At 35.6% G+C, this 22,262-nt stretch overlaps 1 protein-coding gene across 12 annotated transcripts in view; it reads right to left on the reverse strand.

Moving 5' to 3' along the window:
* The window catches only part of LOC132098865 (glutamate receptor-interacting protein 1-like), a 244,194-nt gene that overhangs the window by 56,783 nt on the left and 165,149 nt on the right, over positions 1-22,262 (reverse strand). For 9 of the 12 annotated variants that reach the window (XM_059505104.1, XM_059505100.1, XM_059505112.1 and 6 more), the window contains exons 2-6: positions 15,118-15,198; positions 4,805-4,940; positions 3,151-3,296; positions 2,127-2,210; positions 1,374-1,449 (exon numbers count right to left, since the gene is read on the reverse strand). In XM_059505104.1, coding sequence (XP_059361087.1) covers positions 1,374-1,449; positions 2,127-2,210; positions 3,151-3,296; positions 4,805-4,940; positions 15,118-15,198 — 523 coding nt within the window. The remainder of the gene's footprint in view (positions 1-1,373; positions 1,450-2,126; positions 2,211-3,150; positions 3,297-4,804; positions 4,941-15,117; positions 15,199-22,262) is intronic. The other 3 variants (XM_059505110.1, XM_059505107.1, XM_059505111.1) reach the window with 1 other exon arrangement.

Genomic DNA, 22,262 nt, shown 5'->3' on the forward strand with positions numbered 1-22,262 from the left:
TGTGTCCAAAAAAACAAACAATGAAAACAGAACAACAGAGAGCAGAATGGAGCTATTAGAGATTAAGGATGTCTAAGAAGTACATGTACGTAATTAATATAATGTTAAACATTCAGTATTCACGCCTGTATAGCGGATTTGCGCGAGCTGAAGAGCAGAGTGCGCTGAATGGATAGAGCATGTGGCTGCACAGATGTGTGAGCTTGTTGAGTGAATATCGCACAGACATCACCGCGGGTTTCACAATAATGGACATGGAATGTCGACGTATACGTAAATTGATTGAAAGAACGGAAAGGAGGACTAAGAATCTCCAACGACAACTGCCAGTGCTACATTTGCTACAAGTGCCTGCACTCAGCGTCCGTATATTTATCGTTGTTTGTAATACTTGCAAAATAAGTTAACACAATGGTTACAGTACGTTACACAGTGTTTTAAATCATAGTGGGTGAGGGCGTTTTCAAACCGCATCTGACTAATCAGTGTCTACTTACGTCACGGTTAGTACCAGTTGTTCTGGTTAGACCCTGCTCCGGAGTAGGAGCTCATTTGGTTCTCGAAAAAGGCAGTCCGGTACGAAAACGCCCAAAAGTGGGTAGCTCCACAATTAGTTCTGGACCTATGAAAAGGTTCCTGTGGTACGAAAGGCCCTGATGCAATTGTGTGCACGCTGCACATATTTAGCTTGCTATAGAATTATGTTTTTTATTAATACAGAAGAGTCTACGTACAGTGCGCCTGATGCAAATTACATCACCAAAATAGTACACGCATAGTTGTATAATGTATAACGAGAGGTTCCCTGCATTAATTTAGGAAAACCTTTTGTGATTACAGTATTGAATTGCATTGCATTGCAGCAGCTCTAATGCGCCATTAAAATGAACAGTGAAAGTAACAAAAGCTTATACAATACATTTTCACATGTATAAATAAGTGTGGAAATAGCTGAAGGAAATATCTGTTTGCCAACTAATATGATTCTTATTATTATTATCATTTTGTCTCTGTACCCAATATTTGTAAAAAATGACAAATGCTGTGAAAATACAGGTATTAATACCAGTGAAAACCAACAATTAAAGTATCAGACTTGTTCTGAAAATAGTGGTATCGGTGCATCCCTAGTTTTAAGGTTTTAAAGAAGGACAGTCTCATTAAAATGTTATAATTTTATCTAATTATTGTTTGTGCTATATGTATTTTTATGCTTATTAGAGTTTCCTGACATTAGCTTAGCAAAATGCTAACACCAAACTCCATTGAAATCAATTTGGAGTCGAGTCAGTGCTATTTTTATGATCCAGAGTGTCTCTAATCAGTCACTTCTCAGTCCATTTCATTTAAGATGCCGTTTAAGACCAACTCACCTGTCAGCCGGACCGCCGGGTCTGATGGTTGTTATGGTAACCGGGCGAGATTTGTTTCTGTCTTCATGGGCGCCTCCTACACCGTGAAAAAAAACAAACAAAAAAAATTGTTTTTAAATATTTAACAAATGTAGCCATATAGCAAAACCTTACATTTACACTGCAGGATATTTCCTCAACATTACATATGTTTAACCTACTGTACACTTAGCAAATGAGGTGATCAAAACTGTAAATACTAGCTTAGTGGCACATAGTAAGGGCCATTTGCTCACCTCACTGAAATTCCCATCTCATTCTCAACAAAAGCACCAGATTATACATTAAAGCTGCTGCTCGCTATAAAATTGCATGCCATTGAATTCACAAATGGAGTCTCAAAGATGAAAAGAAAGTCCTCAAAATGCCTCTATGAGACAGATTTGAGAAAAGGAGCAAAGCTAACCAAGACCTTGAAAGGAAATATTTCTCTCTCTATCTCTTCAAAAGACTTCCTACTCTAGAAGGATCTGGAAAATGGTTTTTTATTTGAATGAAGTCTAAAATGTTGCTTGGTAAATATTTGGAAATTGAGCGTTAGTGGCACAAATGAATGCTGCTTCGTCTCTTTTCATCAGGCCCAAGGGCAGTGAAAGAAATCTTCAGAGAAAAAAATATTTTTTTGTTTGATGTAGATGTGAATGAAAGTGTGTTGATGAGGTATGCTCAAAGATATTTGAACTGGGATGTGAGGAAGTCTACAGAGGCACTCACCTCTGATGACGAAACCGAATGTATTGCCTTCTTTGTGCAGCGTCACCTCCACGTTTTTAAACATGACCCCTGAGCCCTGTACAGCTGAAGAAGGAAACAAACAGTTCAAAGTTCTGCCGAGATTTCAATGCACCACCAGAACACATAAATGAACAAACTAAATTGCAGTTTACATCATTGAGAACGAGGTAACTCAGCTCAAGATTGCCGTTATAAAACATCTAATTTTATCGCTATTTTGTATTTTCAGATTAGGATTATGTCATACAGTATCATTGAAATTTGTTGGTTTCAAATAAGTTTAGAAGAATTTTATCAAATTGGAAAAAAAAGTTAATATGCATACATTGTTTGTGTGTGTGTGTGTGTGTGTATGTAAAATACAATTATTTAGATGAAAAAGTAAATAATTGTATAAATTACATATATACACACACATATACACATGTAATTTACATTTATAAAAGTTTTAATATTGTGTGTTGCAAATAAGGTTTGAATTTTGGAATTTGATAAAATTCTCTTATCAAATTGTAAAAATTGTTTATACACATACAGTCCATACACATGATATTATTCAATTGTATTTTATGCATATATACTATTTAATATACGTGTGTGTGCGTGTGTAAAACACACACAAATACAGTACATATGCACAATTATTTATATAAAAATATAAATGCGTAATTTATATACAATACACAAACATATGCACACATTTAATTATATTTTTGTAATATTAAACGTGAACTACAATTAGAAATTATTATATTATATTATAATATATTAAGCATTAATATAAATTACATCTGAAATATGTACTCTGAATATGAAAGGATCCTATGTGTAGAAAATCAGTTTCCTGGGCCAACATTTAGTTGTTTTTAGTTGTGTTTAACATACAGTTTAGTGTTTACTTTTAAACATATTTACCTGCAGAATGCTGCGACTGACCAAACAGAATCCAGTATTCCAGTTTTGTTATTATAAGTGATACAGTTGATTTTCTAATCTCACTTACAGACAGGCGGCAGCTCGTACTCGACTTCCAGGACGACCCTCTCCCCCACATTCTTCAGCAGACTGATGATCTCATCATGACGAAACTTTGTCAAGTTGATTCCATTCACAGACTTTATGTAGTCCCCTACGTTCAACTGGTCACTCCTGCAAAGAAACAGACCAAGAAATAGATTCTACACATTTGCTGGAGAAAATGTGCAAGGAGGAAATTGCATAACTGAAAGAAGGAAGAAAGAACAGTAAATAGGCAGGAGAAAAAAGAGCAAACAAAGAAAGAGAAGCAATAAAGACAGGCAGAAAATAAGGCGGAGATGGAGTCAGGTCGAGCTCGGAGGCGCTTTGATAGCTGATCTGAGCTCATGAAGGGAACACTTTGTTCTAAGAAAGCATCTAGTGAGATCAAGACAGGCTGCTCCAGTCTCCATCTCGCTCTCTCTCTGACACACATACACTCAGATGAAAGCTCTCGCATTTTACAAGACGGCCTGATTGTCAACAGATTCTGGATGAACAAGTGTGATGTTAGGCAGTTTATTTCAGCTTGAGTAAAATTATAAGGGCAAGTGTCTCTGTGGTAACAAGATATAAGAGTTGATACGCAGTGAAACGTTTAAATATGAACAATTGATTTGAGGAAGAAAAGTATCTGTGACTGTGAAGAAGAGGGTATAAAACATGTGCGGGTTTTACTATAAGACGTGCAGTGTTTCAGTGTTCTGGGATATCAGTATGGATCCTTTTTCTAAGGATTGTGGGTGTGTGTGTTTAGGGGAGAGCTGATACACTAGCGAACAGTAGGTCTTCTGCCATGCCTGACAGCTAACAGGGAAATGGGAAGAAAGTTCTGGCTAATGCAGTATTGATTAAAATATTCTGTCTACCTTCTCACACAAACACACACACACACGCATGCACGCACGCACGCACACACACACACAGAGACATTGTGTACAGAAAAAACTATGTACACACAGAGAAAATACTTCCTAGACAATGCTCCAGCATGACTATGACTATGTAAACATTGATCTCTCTGGGCCTGTCTATTGATGTCTTAGCAAAAATTATTAGCATGAACACAAAAAGATAACAAAAACCTGACAACACAAAGCCTTCAAGGTGAATTTCTGCAAACTAGCATCTTACAAGACTGAACTGAAAGTTGTTTTTATATTTTCTAAAGAATATGTGATTGGTGCTTGCTAGCTGTACAAAACTAGCCACAACAATGCTAATGTGAAGTTAATATGAGTGATTGCCACAGTATACAGTTAGGGCATTTTAAATGTATTTACCCTGAGCTATGTGGTTGCTAGGGTAGTTGCTAGGTGCCTTACTTAAGTCTACCCAAAATATATGTTCGCTAGATAATGACTTATGTACCTCTTTTCAGTGTAAGTCTAAGGAATTTTTTCTTCCCTAAAATGCCAAACACAGACATTGCTCATGCCCGAAGCGGGAAGAGTTATGTGCTAAAAATTTAAGTTGGGTTCAAATTATCACTCTAACAACAGCAGCTTTAGCAAACAACACTAAATACTGCTTTTAAATGTTTCCCAAGTTTTGAATCAGAGATGTCAGACATCTTGAAAACACAGCACTGTTTTCAAAGAGCCTCAGTGTTTTCCGAATTCAACTTTGCTAATACTGACCTGGCAGCGATGCCGCCCTGGCGCAGGTTGGAGACGCGGGGCTTGCCGTCTTTGTCGATGCCTCCCGATACTGTCAGGCCAAGAGTGGTGCCTTCCTTCTTGATCAGCTCCACAGTGCTGGTGCCCTTAAACTCATCTGCAATGCAGAAGGAGGGATGAGGAAGAGGATCATTGGGGGAAATGGGAGAGGAAGAGCAGAGACAGGAGATGAGAGGGTTACAGGAGCAGAGGAGGCCAGCCGCTGCCATACCCCACTCTCTTCTAAATGATTGTGATCAGGCGTCCCAGTCTCGCCCTCTCTTACACACAACTTTTCTCTCTCTCTCTCTCTCTCTCTCTCTCTCTCTGTGTCGTTCTACCCTAGCTGGTAATTAGTTATACAGTCTAGAGTGCTCAGTGTGTGCGTGTGTGTGTGTGTGTGTGTGTGTGTGTGTCTTCACTTAGCAATTGGTCAAGGACACAGTCTTCCCCAGAGGTGCACGGAAACTGACAAAAACTTCTTTGACAACACCTGGGAACATCTTCACTTGGAAAAATGTAAATTCAGTAAATAAAAATACACTGATTAAAAACAATAATTAAAATAAAGAAAAAATGAATAAAAAACAATAAATAAAAATGAATAGATGAACAAAAGAGGCATGAATAAATTAATATTATAAATATAATAAATGACCATATATACACACACACATATACATAAAATGTTATTATGAAATAATTATAAAATAAAATAAATATATATATATATATATACACACATACACACACAGTCAAACTGAAATTTATTCAGACACCTTCAATATTTCACACATTATCACATTTTATTAGCTATAGTTTAGAAAATTCTAATAAAATATGACAGTTTACTTTATTTTGCTATCCTCACTTACATAAATGAACTATAGTGATATAAATATTTTTAAGTTCTTTTAGGGTTATTTCATAATTTGAATTAGCTTCATATAAAAATGTAAATTTTTTGTGTTTTTTCCAATTGCTTCCCTTAAATCATTTCGTCTTATATTTACCATCTTTCTCACCGTCTTGCATAGATATTGCTGGTTAGGACAGACGCATTGCTCCCCTATCGACTGGCTGTCATTCAATCCCTCAGTGGGATCGTCAAAGTCACAGTTAAGAATCCTGCATATCTGTGCAAGCAGGGCGCTCTCTCCCTCCCTCTAAGACACCCTGCCATCACTACATCAGCTGTCTAAGCTGGAGAAGAAATAAAAACAAGGGATTTGTAATCCCTCTCTCCTGACTGGAGGAAGGAAAAGATGGATTTATATGTGTTTGTTCGCTTTCCTTTCCTCTCTCAATATGTCTTTCTGTGGCGGGATAGATAGTGAGAAGTGACGAGGCTGTAAACCCCCCTGAGGCTACTGACGGAAGAGAGTTGCTGAGCATCTCACCGCAGGACGACAGCAATAACGGGACACAGTCTACAAAAAGAGCCTCTTTGGTGCTTAAAGCCTATAATGAAAGACACTTGCTCTTCTTTAGCAACAAAAAAGCCTTATAAATATTCTGGGTAAACACCACTGATAGAACATGAAAGCACATTAATGGAGTGACTTAATTTTGAAGTTGAAAACATTTCACACCAATCCAAGTTTAGAACCTACATGCAAATATGCCAAAATGAATCCTTGCTTTTAATTTTGTAATTTGTTAAAGTGGGTGGAACATTCATTGAGATGCATTTTGAAAAGTTTCTGCTCTGAGAGTTAAAAAACAAAACAATACTTAAATGATTAAAACAAGCACAAACAGAACTCAGTGTATCATCTTGAGTGGTTGAAATTTACATTTCTTGCAATGCTTCAATATCGGTCGAAGCACAACCATTTCAGCATGCATACACTAGTGAACAGTTTCTGCATTGACAATGAAATCATGGTCATCTGTTACAAATCCATCAGCTTAGTTTTGCTTTAAAATCCATAACTGCAAAACCTTTGCAAGCAAATCACCTGCCCCATAACCTCAGCAGGGGAAGAAACAGATATGACATTGCACTCGGTCTCAGATCGATACCGCTGCCATATGGACATGGGAAGGGAGCTATGTTGAAACGTGACTCAGGACAGAGGGGGGTTAGCATGGGTCTCAATATCTGGACTGAACCTGAACCTCTAGGCAAGCCTATGGAGCCAAGCAGGGCTCTTGCAGTGCAAACATACTGATATTTCAAAGACATCAAATTAATTAAAAGAGAAATCAAACTTACTGTATAATGTGCCAACAGGAACTGCTGAATAATTTAGTGTTTGATTGTGTGTGTTTGGGCGTGATAGATGCAAAACATCTTGTCTTGAGAGAAAAAAACGAGAATCAATATTAACGGGAGTTCAATCTATAAACAGGCCTCATGTTGTGTGCCAGTATTTTGATAATTAATTGTAAAGTAACTGCTCAATTTGCCTTCAGCTTTCATCAAATAATTTGATTAAAAATAACTGCACTGCTGGGGATTCGCCTGACAGCAAAAAATTACAGTGGGACAAATTATCAATGTTGCTGTCATTTCTCTCCTCACTTTCGGGTGAGGAATAAACTATGGGTATTTCGGAGGTTTGTGGCAGCATTAAATTAACTCCCTTTAAATGTGGAAGACAGGAAAAAAAAGTGATAAGGTTGACATAACATGTCTTCTGAGGTAAGAAACATACTTTATGCATTTTCAACACAAATACTTGCAATGTTACATTGTCTAAATAAATAAATAGTTAAAAATGCCACATGTACAGTGTTTTAACAGATTAACATGAATTTATAATAAAATGTATTTCATAGCTCTGGTTGCGAAATGTCTTTTTGAACTGTTTCTTTTTCGTAAATACCCTCCAAGCCAATGCATCCTTCATGCATGTTGTGAGCCCTGTCACGCAGCTGCACCAGGGGGCCCACTGGGGTCATTCAATATCCAAACAATTTGTGGCACAGTATGCCATGGTCATATTACAAGCTCTGTCTTAAGCTGTCTGGGGAAAGCGTGGTTCTCTCAGTTCACTGAGGGTTCAGAGTAATATCTCGGCCCAGAGCAAGAAAAAGGGCCACTGGGATCTAATGAGCTGTGCTTTGAGGGCTACACTGGGACAGGTGTGGAAGTTGATAAGTTGATCCCATTACTCATGGTTTCATTTCATTCTATGTCCTCTCTCCCACCTTTCCTGTTTGAATGAGGCAGACAGAGCTAGTGTTGCTTTGCCATGTTGCCACAGTAATGAGACTGGCCATCGGCTTTCTCAAAGCTGACAGATTTCTGTGGCTGGATCGAATGCTATGGCCATCAGACAGGTATTGAGGGGAAGAGACAAAAAGATAGCGCTTGACACAGCATGTGCGAGAATGATACAAAGCAGGAGATAAAAGTACAGATGGAGTCAGTGATGGAGAGAGCAAGATATAGACGTCTACCTTGCCAGTTGAGGGACTAGCAGGTTAAAGCACTTATCACTTTTTCAATCTGTGGCAGAAAATATTAATCTGCGATCACAGACTGATCCAGATAGCATACTTGATAGATAATGCACTGAAAAATCCAACCAAACACAGAAAAATAAAATAAAAGGACTTTTATATATATATATACAAAAGTTTGGTACAGTACAGACCAAAAGTTTGGAAATATTACTATTTTTAATGTTTTTGAAAGAAGTTTCTTCTGCTCATCAAGCCTGCATTTATTTGATCAAAAATACAGAAAAGAAATGTAATATTGTGATATATTATTACAATTTAAAATAATTGTTTTTAAATTTATTATACTTTAAATTATCATTTATTTCTGTGATGCAAAGCTGAATTTTTAGGATCATTATCACATGATCCTTTAGAAATCATTCTAATATGACGATTCATTATCAAAGTTGAAAACAGTTCTGCTGCTTAATATTTTTTCAGAACATGTGTTAATTTTTTAGGATACTTTGATGAATAAAAAGTAAAAAAAAAAAAAAAAAAAAAAGAAGCTATGTTTTTAAAATATAAATATTTTGTAATAACAATATACACTACTGGTCAGAAATTTGGGGTCAGTAATTTTTTTTTCTTTCTTTTTTTTTTTTAATAAAATCAATACTTTTATTCAGCAAGGATGTGTTAAATTGATAAAAATTGATAGTAAAGAAAATATATTATTAGAATATATATTATTAGAATTTGTATTTTTATTTTGAATAAATGCAGTTCTTTTTAACCTTTTATTCATCAAATATGTTAGACAGCAGAACTGTTTCCAACACTCATAATAAATCAGAATATTAGAATGATTTCTAAATGATCATGTGATAGACTGGATGTTACATGTGACACTGAAGGCTGGAGTAATGCTGAAAAATCAGCTTTGCATCACAGGAATAAATTATTTTTTAAATAGAAAACTATTATTTTAAGTTGTAATAATATTTCACAATATTACTGTTTTTTTCTGTATTTTTGATCAAATAAATGCAGGCTTGATGAGCAGAAGAAACTTCTTTCAAAAACATTAAAAATAGTAATATTTCCAATGTATGTATATGTATATATATGTATATGTATATATATATATGTATAATGATTTCGGATGATATTGTATAAGCATTACTAAGCAAATGTTGGATATGTAATTGAACATGCTCAGTTGCTGTTTTTTATATTTAGATGACCTTTTTCCATTGTCTAATGCTTACTTAAAGCAGATTTTTTTTTACAACATAATAATTAAATTATATAATAATTAACCATGTTAAATGTAATCTTGAGTTAATGTCAAAATGAATAGCAATGATATTCAATCAAAAAATAAAACCAAAATGAATAATAAACTCACCTTTATTCCCATATAAAATGATGGGTTTTAGTATTTTATGATTTTATTTATTTGGACAAAACAGTATATAATTTAATACAGTATATGTTAAATATTGTACAGCTTGATTGGATGCACAATCTTTGATGCAAACAGTAAAAGTTATAAGACAACCTTTCTCCTTTCTTTTAAAGACTTTCAGGCTCTGTCCTAATTATGTTTATTTGCATTTGGTTATTAGCATTTGTGACCCTGGACCACAAAAACAGTCTGAAATCACTGGGGAATGTTTTTAGCAATAGCCAAAAAAAAAAAAAATTATAGATTTTTCATGTCAAAAATAATTAGAATATTAAGTAAAGATCATGTTCCATGAATATATTTTGTAAATTTCCTACCGTAAATATATCCAAATGTAATTTTTGTTTAGTAATATGCATTGCTAAGAATTCATTTGGACAAATTTAAAGGAGATTTTCTCAGTATTTCGATTTTTTTGCACCCTCAGATTCTAGATGTTTAAATAGTTTTATCTTGGTCAAATATTGTCCGATCCAAATAAACTATACATCAATCGAAAGCTTAATTATTCAGTAAATAAATCTAAATTTCGAAAAATTAAAAGACTTCAGGTTTTGTTGTTTAGGGTCACATTTAGCTGCTGTTCGCCACGCTATAAGAAAAGACCCACCAGCTGCGAACCTCATACAGTATGCATGAAAATACTTCTGTTTTCTATGAAAAGCTCAGACAGGGACAGCAGCGAGGTGTCTGTGACATTGCTTGGAGGTGTTATGAAAACATTTGGTTAAATGCCCACTGTTAGTTCATGGTTTAACTCTCTATGAAGGCTGTAGGCGTACTAGCAGGTGGGCTCAGCACTGAATGGCTTATACACCATTGAAACTTTTAGCAGTCAAAATGACAAATTGGGCCATAATTCAATATAGAACCAAGAATGACTAATGGTTGATGCTAGCAACCATTCGCAGGATATAAAAACAATCACATGCATAAACAATTGCTTCAATTATAACATGGATGGAAAAAAAAGATTGCATTCATTAAAAAATTTCTAAACTGGCCCTTCAGAGGGAAGAAAAATTATATAACTAATCAAATAAAAAATTGAATATGATATTTGCAATCTGAGAATAAACAATCTGGTGTTTAAATAATACAACATCTCTCTTTGATGATGTTCAGTCAAGCAGACTTTTACATTGAGACACGCAATTCCCTTTTTGTGTCATCAAACTCTATTCAGTACAGTAAAATTGACAAACAGTGGTTCTTAAAGGCTGGTTTGCCTTCTGATGGACATCATTTTGAAGTTGTATGTGAGACAGAGATCAATATACCCGAACAGAGACCATTTAGAGATAATCAAAATAGTAGATTAACACCACAATAATGCACTTCTTTAATATCACCCAAACCACAAGCAGTACTTCTGGATGTCATTTTAATACTCAAAAGGCAAAATTTCTGTCTTAATGTGTGAAAAACTGCCTGTTCTTATTTGTATGCTGCACTAACTTCTCCACAGGAGGACAAAACACAAATGAAAATACTATCTATTGGCTCCTGCACCGAACAGTGTCTTCTGGGAGAAAAAAAGTTTCAGCGCATTCATCATGAATTTTGCACCATTGAGGTATGAAGTACTTGACCGAACATCTCACAATCTCTTTACTCATCTGCCTTTGACATTCAGTTTTAAACCTCTCAGAGAAACAAGGGTTTGCTTTGGAAGGGTAATTTTAGAGGGAGGTTCTTTCGACTTTGGCCACATTTGGACTTGAAATTAACTCTTAATTATATTTACACTCTCAGTAATTAGTTTACTCACAATGTTTAACAATACACATCACAGAGGATTGTAAGAAGTAACATTGTCAACAAAGGAGTTGGCCATTTCATCCAAAAATCATTGATGATTTCAATGATGAATGCGGAAATGAATACATTTTGACTTGCTAAGGCTACTTTCTTAAATAGCATGTGTCTGTATATTATATATACAATTATTCTAAATAATAAAGCATGCATTTAAGCCTATAAATACATTTACTCTATTAAAAATGGGGTCTGTATTTTTATTTAAATACATAAATGCTTTTATTAAGTAAGGAGGCATTAAATTGACCAAAGGTGACAATAAAAGACATTTAAAATGTTCTAAACATCAAACATATTTGTTTATTCAACTCTTTATTTAGATAAAAGTACAATAAAATAAAATAATTAAATACAGATACATTTTAAAAGTACAAAAAAAAAAATTAATCAACGATGGGTTAAAAGTTTCAAGACCTTTTTAATGCGACCTTCTGCTAGTTTTAATAAGAAAAAACCTTGGGGATATAAAAGTGTCTGAAGTTGAAGAAAAACCCAACAACAAAACTTCCCTAAGAAACTCTGATTACAAGAAAGCACCACAAACAGCCCTTAAAATGAGCCCAAACCTCCATTAAACTTTCACACCTTCGACAGCTTGATAACAGACCTCAGGCCAAATTATTAGACGCCTCTGCGGTTGCACCCTGCATTACATGCAGCTCTGAAAGTGCTAAATCACTTTGATGCAGCAACATTTTCAGCTTGCAAGCTAGCGTCCACTGCCATCCACAGATAACTCATCTGTCAGCAGCCTGTCTCTTTCACTCATTCTGTGCCTGCCCAATGAATGCTAACATGGCATTTAAAAAGAGATGTGTATGCCAAGGGACAAGCGTGAGCTCGTGTGGTAGCAGGAAATTGAGGCTATACATGAATGATGCGTCCGTATCTCTTCAGCAGCAGCCCAGTGAGCTTTGGGATGCTCCTGCACTGCAGGCCTCAGCTCCTCTGTATGTTGCTTAAAACATACTGTGATTATAATCAGTTAGAGAACACGACCCCTGGTGGATTCATTTATGAAATTCCAAGTAACAATTTGCTAATCTCCTCATCCATATTAACAACAACGCAGAGGACTAATCGAGGAGATTTTAATGTGCAGCGAGATCAGTGTAGGTGCACGAATGGAGAGACTTCAGCCATTCTCAGCATTATTTCACATCGGTTTGAGTGACTCTCCTGGGCGTCTCTCTCAGCGTTATAAAAACACAGAGATAGAATCTTGGAAAGAGAGAGAGGAGACCTGTTGAATCTCAAATGAAGTCATCAGGCTTTTCTAGCCAAGATATCTTTATGTTTTGCTACTGATTTTTATTTTCAAGAATTTTACATATGGTTTACTTTCAGTTCATTCACTGGATTGTAGAATGGAATTCCGCAAAAGGGTGTTGAATTGGAATATGAATTAAAACGATAAAGAGAATTTTTATGCATTGAAGCTAAACTAAATTCAACAACTACACAAATGCAAAATATGCTTTGCATCTTAACATACATACACAGTACATAAAGTATAAAAATGAATGTTTCTGAAAGCTACTGTTCAAGTAGGATTTTTAAAAAAGAAATTAGTACTTTTATTCATCAAGGACACATTAAATCGTGACAGATCAAAATCAAAAGTGACAGTAAAGACATTTAAAATGTTTTTATTTATTATTTTTTTTTATAATAAATGCACCCTGTTTGCTACCTCAGTTTTAATTCCAAAATTTAAATTGTCTTCAAATCAATTCTGAAATCTGAAGTGAATTTCTAAATGGTCTCAGGTTGAGGGGCACAGCACAAAATCCATCATTAGTTGCTACATGAATTCATTTCCCACTATCCCAGCATATAAATCTTTTAAAACTAACACTTTAAAAATTCAGGATATCTACACTTACCAGATGCATTTAGAGTCTTTGGAGAGTCTAAGCATGGGAAGCTTGCTTTTTCTGTCTCTCTAAAGCCACTCGGCTCTAGTCACACTTCAGTTTAATGCTTCACTTTCAATCCTTTGTTTAAATTGATTTTATAATTCATAAACAACTCATGAGCATTAATTTTTTTGCATGAAACAAGACATAAACTTAGTGATGTAGTATTCTAATTATTAGTATTCCCTCAAATCATATGAACAGAACTTATCCAACGTGTCTGGAATACTAAATAATTCAAGCACAATGCGAATGAACATCTTAAAAGCCATTATAAAAGATTGTATCATCAGAATATTTAGCAAATTTTATAGTGACTTGTGATTACATAAGGCTCAGGCCTTGAGCAAGTCAGTAACTGCCAATAAAAAAAAAAAAAAAAAAAAAAAGCATTTGCAACTTCCTCATCTTTGTATATTTCCACGTATAATATTTAGTCACATTCCTCCAGCATTAATCTATGTCTGATGTATGTGAAGTATTTATGTGACACTGACAGTAGCTTCTAATCTCACTCTTGGCAGTAAGTGATTTTCTTAGGAAGCATTATGAGAAGTGCCACCATCTCTGGTACCCTCAATTGCAAAACCATCTCACCGAACTCAGCAGGAGCATCCCAGTCTGCTCCTAATCTGTCTTCAGATGGATGTTTTAATACGGCAGTCCAAAGAGCCCGTGCCCACGGTGTGGAGCTACATCAGAACGTGGGCACGAGGCTCCAAAGCCTTCATTCTAAACGCTAGCCGCTTCTGGAGATGGTTTGATGTGCTTAGAGCTCTATACTGAGAGATTATACAGAAAATTTATTTCAACACCCTCCGAGACATATTTTTACCTCTAGCATAGAAATGTGCTCCGCTTCAAAACAGATCTCAACTAAAACAGGAGGGGCACATTTCTTTACAAAAGTCTTTAAGCAGAAATTGCTAGCTACAAATGCTTTAATAATCATGATAAAAGTAAATTCAGTCAAATGTGTTCAGACATTTGACCAGTAGCGTATGCTAAATTATGTAAAGATACTGCATATAAGTGTTTTTGATTAACCTTTTATGTAAAATATTGAAATGTGAAATTAAATATATTAGATATATTATTAGATTAAATTAAATGAAAAAAGCTTAAAAACAAAAAAAAAATTACTATGTTCCCTTTGCAACAAACTCGATTTAAAAAATTTTTTAATTACTAAAGTTTTAAATCTAAAATTGAGATAAAAATAAATGAAAGCTAAATAGAACTTAATATACTAAATATTACTATAGCACTGCTAACAACATCATCTAAAATAATCACAATCCTGTTTGAAAAAAATATATAAAGCTTCATAGAGCTAGAAGCATTGGAAGGTTAAGCTAAGATAAGCTAAGCTAGCATGACACAACAACAGCCATTGAAACAGCCACCTGAAATAAACAACAACTATTTTGCAGAGTAGTGCCTAATGTTGAGTTCAAGTCAACATTTCAATTTCCAACTTTCTACATGAAACTTTTAACAGAACTTTTGAGATAATGGTGTATGATGTCACACAAAAATGGCAGCACATTGGTCAATGTACACTGTAAATGATAAACAATCACTTTTTTATATGTCACTTTTCGAGAATCATACTATATCACACCTTCAAATAAAACCCAGCATATTTTACGCTATTACTATAGTGACAGGTTAGACATTGTGCTTTGTACCTGGAATACTCTGTCTCCTAATGGCCAGAGCACCATCTGGTGGCCTGGAGGGATTGGAGTGTTTAGTGTAGGGCCCCTCATCTGAAAAACACAAGAAAACCAAGACATTTGAAAACCACAATGGTTTTCGTAAGCAAAACCTTGTCCTTATGTTCACATGCAAGCAATATACACAAAACAAAGGCGCTGAAGACAAGGGGGCGTTCTTCACAGGAAATAATAGCTGTCATAGACACAGCTATAACAATGACCAACACACTCTCAGAGACGTAGCCTTCAACAGCAGTCAACTGAACAAGAAGCTGTCAGCTCTTCACACACATGCTTAAATGTATTAAAAAGGCACACAGACAACAACATCGCTCTCCCCAGCCAGTCCTACATGTTGAAAAGAGAACAGTGGCCACCCCTCTGTGATATATGATGAGTGCATCACCGCTCTCTCTGAGTGTGAGCAGCTCCAGCTGTGGTTATCCGATTGAGTGCTCAGATTTAGAGCCGTGGAATACCGAGCAAAGACAGTGGGAGTCCCGTCATTATGGAGCCCTTAAAGAACAGCGGGACCGCTGTTTGCTTTTGACCGCAGACTCGACAGCAGATCACACATATCATATCAGAGCCCACGAGATTGGATGGAAATGTATACAGCAGGAAAAGGATGACAATTATAAACATCCTTTCATTATATCCCATCATTTCTGAACATAAGTGGAAGGCAATCTGCTTGGTGAGGCACGCTATTAAGTCGTGGGGAAGTCATGGCCTAATGGTTCGAGATTTGGACTCGTAATCCAAAGGTTGTGAGTTCGAGTCTCGGGCCAGCAGGAATTATAGGTGGGGGGAGTGAATATACAGCGCTCTCTCCAGCCTCAGTACCACGACTGAGGAGCCTTTGAACAAGGCACTGAACCCCCAACTGCTCCCCATAAATGGCTGCCCACTGCTCCAGGTGTGTGTTCACTGCTGTGTGTGTGCACTTTGGATGGGATAAATGCAGCAGAGCATGAATTCCGAGTATGGGTCACCATACTTGGCTGTATGTCACGTCACTTTCACTATTAATCTTGTTCACAATAAGGGTGAGAACTCTGAACAAACCCTTTATTGTGAGTATTGATGCACTATATTTAGTATGAAGTTAATTAGTATGTAGTAAGTAGTATGGAGCACTTAAATCAGAAGTTAACATGATACAGTTGAGAGATGATGGTTATTAATCCATGACTATAATTGCCTTTCTAGTACTGTTAATGCACCATTGTATCTGTTAATGTGTCTTGTCTGCAATGCAGATATGTAAATTACATGCAGATAAGGTCATGCATAATGATCTTAAGCTGCTCAAGAGAGAATTTTATGAATATACTAATAATTGCCTAAAATGTAATTGCTAAATCGTGTGTCAATAAAAAGATATTACTGGTGGCCAAAAGTTTAGAATAATCCAGTTCTTTAGTGTTTTTTAAAAAGAATGTTTCTCTCAAAGGCTGCATATATTTGATCAAAAATACAGAAAAGGCAGTGATAATATAATATATTCCTACAGTTTATAATAACAGTTTTCTATTTGAAAATATTTTAAAATGTAATTTATTCCCATGATGGTAAAGCTGAATTTTCAGCATCATTACTCCAGTCTTCATTGTCACATGATCCTTCAGAATTTTTTTTTAATATGCCCATTTGGTATAGGATATAAATCATATTTGAAAATATATTGAAATATAGCACAATTATTAGAAATTGTAATAATATTTCACAACATTACTGTTTTTTTTTATTATTAACCTTGGTAAGTATAAGAAACTTCTTTCAAAACATTTAAAAATCTTAATTTAAAATGTATGTGATTTTGAAATTTGTTCTAAATTAGAGTGTTTCAACTCCCATCTCCATGAGTTAGTAATTTATTCGATTTTTTTTTACCAAACTAGTTTAGTAACATTGATAAAACATTATGAAATATCATACAAATATGATGAAATATAAAAAAAAATATATATATATATATATACTTATATACAGTATGTATACAGACCATACAGTATGAATGAGGGACACACTTTATGCTCCATTAGCATCACTTAAAGTGAGCGTCTGATATTATTTATACCAATTAATTCCTAAATACGTTCATTGGTTAATTTGTCTTTGGTGTGGTCAATAGGCTGGACATAAGTCAGTTTGCACAAGAGCCCCGAATGAACGTAACATCCCACTCCTGCTTTATTTTTTTCTGATCAAAATGCAGAAAAAGCTCTGAATCAGGATGTATTACAATACCCTCTCGTTAATAAGTCATTCCATGGAAATGAGGGGAGGTCAAAATTAAGAGGAACCTTCAGAAGACCACAGGGAATGAGAAATAAGTCTTCTCCGTTTACTTCAGTCAGTTAACAGCAACTCCCAGGGGATTTCTGTGTCAAATCAAATGCACCAATTTGTTATATTAATGAATGCCCCCTTTACTAAAGCCACATTACTATGTGAAATTAAAGCGTGAAAGAGTGCTTGTACTCATGGAGATGGAGCTGAAATTCAAAAGCACTTTCCTGCTATACAAACATGCAGAGAGCTCCAAAAGTCAAAAGACAATGACAAATCTGGGATTCAAAATCTAATAAACACCAGAGGAAAAAAGTAAAACAGGAACATTTCGGTTCAAAGAAAGAAAGAAATATTCCAGTTTATTTAGTATTTGTAAAAAAAAAAAAACCTTGATTAAATAAGAAATAAAAATAACTTATAAATCTACGGTAATTTATCTGTAGAATTGAAAAATAAAATACAATACATAAAAAACACAAATCACTAAAACTAAAATAGTTTTTAAATGTAAAATCAATGTTGTGATTATTTTGGCATCTCAACATTTTGTACAGAAATAAATTTGTATAAGTAATTAATTTTGAGATTGGAGTACTTTTTACTAATTTTACGCATATTTTTTGAGTTAAATGTGGGCTAAAATCTAGCTTTATTTATTTATTTAGTACTTGATGAAAGCAGAAATTATTTTAAAATGAGATAAGTCCACAAATAAATATGCAATATCATCTGATAAAAATAAACATTGACAATAATACTTTAAAAAATCCTTTACAGGATCTACCAAAAACCAATATGTTGACAGAACCTGATGTGCTCTGTTCCTCTAAATGATTTTTCCAGGGAACATGTAGCAGCAGTTTGTTTTTATTTTGACAGACAAATCGATTTGAAACTGCCAGTTAATTGCCAATAGATTTGAAAATAATTGGAGATTCAATCCAGCTAACCCACCTTCCTCCAATACAATCTGCTGGGTAGTCCTTACATAAAAAAGAGCTCTGCTCGCAGACTATGACGACAGCCGAGTGCTTGCATCTCCCCAGAGAGCAGAGAAGACAGATTCATTTAAAATACATAAAATGCAATGCAACTGTAAGCCCACAGTGTCTATGAACTAGCTGATGTTTTGAGATGACACACAGACCTTCAGATCTTCAAGCCATTTAGTGAAAGCAAGTGATGACCAGACTGACAGAGGGGTCAGTAAATGGATTATCGGCACATCCAGGAATCAGATTTCTCTGAATTTACCACAGGTACTAAGCCCAAGGCATCATGGAATGAAGTTTACCTTTATTTCAGTAATCTGATCATTGTCTTCAAACACGCTTAGTGCTATTTCGGAAAATCAACACTGAAGACAGCGTGGAAGCAGATTTATTTGTTTTCATGTGGTGAAAAGCAAGAATAATCCATCAGCAAAATGCAAAATGCTCCTACATGCATATATATATATATTTTGCACTAGCACTTCTGCTGTAGACCAAGTCCGTTTGTCAAATTTGGATTGTTTGATCATTACAAAAGCGGTTTTTCAAACTTGGGTGGTCTAAGGCTAGAGTCTTCACAATTTTTGATGCAAGGAACCTCCAAAATTTCAACAGATAAACTAAAATATTAACAAAAATTATGTAATATTTAAAAAATATAAAATATTACAATACAAATACATATACTATATAAATAACAAATAACACTGTTACACAGACTAAATGATTGGCAAATGTCCAGTACACATCCGGGAAAGATTCGAGTTTACATTTGATTAAAAATGTTATTAATTAATTAAAAGCATGAAACTTATGCATGAATGAATAAAATGAGATTATTAACATACATTTAGAAAACAATGTGAATTCTCATTCATGCCAACTTTTAATAATTGGCTTTTATATTAAGTCAAAAGAATAGGATATCTGGAAAATATTTATATATATAAACAGTTGGCACATCTTTTTTCCCCCATGCACTCACTATTAAAGTGTTGTCAGATGTATAAAAGAGACGGTGTAATAAAACACTGGGTAGGACCAAGCAATCCAACTAAACTTCACCTTGTGTGTGTGTATTGACAATGTCTGGCACAGATTATTGAGATTGAGACAAATCCATCTCAGTGTCAGTGAATTGTGTGGCATTCAAAAGCTGCTGGATCTCAATGATTTTGTCTCTTTTCCTGAATCCTGAATAAGTGTGAGGGAGAGGCTCATCTTGGCATCCGAGGAGAAGGTGTTGGTAGAAAGTGGCTCTCATCTGTCTAGGTTACACCATCACATGAAACACAGCCCTCAAATTAAAGCCTCAGTGCTTGTGATGTGCAGATCACACACACACACAGAAATAAGAAGACCAGGACGAGACACATGCGCAATGAGGAACTGAATATAGACCACCAGGAACACAAGCCTTTGTAATCCTCACAAAATACAAATCTCCCACTCCACAGATGCAGATGATGGATATTTGCTACACCCATTCCAGAAATTCACAGTTGGATAAATATAGAACTTATGTAGTCTACACTCAAGTACCTAATCATGATGCAAAGTAAGTTAATTAATTTGGCACATTCATGTTAAACAGATATGCAGGGGCCCAAAAATCTAAATACAAAGAAAAAAATTAAATATGAAATATTTTTTAATATTAAATTTAGGCATCTCAACATTTTGTACTGCATTAAATTTGAATGAAATTAAGTATGAAAATAATTTTGGTGCATATTAACTGTCTCTTAATGAAAGTTGTAATTACGGTTGCTCATGTAGTACTTAGGTAACCAATAATAATAATAATAATAATAAAAGAGCAGTACAAAACAAAAAAGGCAAAAACATAGTAACAGAGCAAGTTATACAAAGACTTGTTAAAGTGAAGTTAAAGTTATTTTTCTGAGATCAGACTTTTCAGGTCCGACTTTTGTCTGGTGGGCAATAAAATAGCATTGTGGCAGTGACTTTTACACAGGCAAGCACTGCTCACATTTTAAGGGAGGGAAAAGAAACAGTAAAATTCAAGGTTTTTGTTTAGTTTTTTTTTTTGGCATGAACATTAGCTGTTCAGCAGTCTGTTACACAGAATGACAGACTGAGACCATGTGTGAGAAGTCTTGAGAGCAACCAATCAAACATTACAAAAGCTCAGTCAGCCAACCAACCAGCTGATACAGCCATGTCTCTCGGATCATTCGTACATTATTATGCAGATGAAATTCAGGCATGACCGCATAGCTGGATGACTGAATATGAATTCATTTCAGGATCAAAGACCTTCAAAAAATAATAATGAAGACATACTCTTTATTTCTTGGGTAGCGTGCAAGATAACACAATTTCCACATTTAACATTCAATTTTCACACCAACATTTTATCCCTATTCTGACAGATTTAGCAGTTTAGAGAAAACAAAGCAGCACAGAGGGATATTAATTAACCGTATTAGCCAAAGCCTATTTTCAGCATCCAATCACTCATTTTCCCAGTGTCACCATCCCCGGCGATACTCACCGACGTCACTGCGGAAAGCTCTGCTGACACCACACAGGTACGCCATAGGGTAAATGCTCTCTACAACACCCAGGGGTCGTCTGAAATCCACTTCACCCTCCAGAAACCAAGACTAACTGTGCCAGAGATCTTCAACCTCAGCAGCTGTCCTGCATCTGTTCTCTGCATGCTTCAGCCGACACATGGAAATGTCCACACACAAACTACTCATACGCACACACGTACGAGCTCGGAGAAGCAGGATGTTGTTCGGATGAGTGCACCGGTAGGTTTTCCGGCAGTGGGTGTACTAAAAGTGCTGATGATGACCCAACACTTTACTTTTTCCTTCTCTATTCAAAGAAAAAGCCCAGGGCATTTATGCACTCTATATTACAGATCCTGCAAACCAATAGTTGTACAGTCCAATGGAATGGAACACCATTAAAAAAGTTTTTAAGAGATCAACAAGTACGCTTGCTTTATTCCACCAGTAAGAGTCTAGGATGGTTGAAGACACATTCTGCAAAAGTCAGCATTGCGACAGGTGGCGAAATTTATAAATAAAACCCTGAGTCTCAAGGCGACAAGAATTAACACAGACCGAAGTGAGATGATACATTTTGGGCTACAGCACAAGGAAAATGGAAGCAAGAAGGTAAGTTTGTGCACGGCAGAGTGAGAGAGAGAGAATGGGACAAGATGAGAGATGCAAGCAAAGTGGCATCATCCTGTCAGGTCACAGCATGCTCGCTCATGCATACCGTGGAGGACACGAAAGCAAGGTACAGGAACACTTCCTAAAAGATCTGGAACTTCTGCAAATTGCAGACTTGACAGACTTCCATTTTTTCCCAGCAACCCCTGCTAGTGGACTAAATAATTTGCATCACAAATGGCAACAAGCATACAAATACCAGGCATGGGGTAACTTTGTGGCCTTCTCTACATGGCCTTTAAAAATAACATGACATGCTATTGCTCTAGATGAGAATATTTCAAAGAAACATTTCAACTGTCCTCAATAAGAAAGCATTTTCATGCAAAACGACTTCAAATACTGGTTAAAACCAGACTGAAGCGAGCCCAGAACTACCCCAGGGGAGAGTGAAGGAACGGCTCTATTATTTTTAGCTGTGATCTCAGACTGCGTAAAGTGGGATGACAAAGCTCACCAATCTAGGTTTAAAAAATGGAACTGCATCATACATAAAGAGAGCCACAATCCTAGTATCCTCCTGGGCACTGTGGAGGAGTGTCTGCTCGTATTCACCTCTAAGTGGAGAGGCTGGGATTAAAAGCCCTGAAATGTTAACACGGGTGGCCTG

The sequence above is a fragment of the Carassius carassius genome, chromosome 22 (genome assembly GCF_963082965.1).
Source record: "Carassius carassius chromosome 22, fCarCar2.1, whole genome shotgun sequence".
NCBI classification, from domain to species: domain Eukaryota; kingdom Metazoa; phylum Chordata; class Actinopteri; order Cypriniformes; family Cyprinidae; genus Carassius; species Carassius carassius.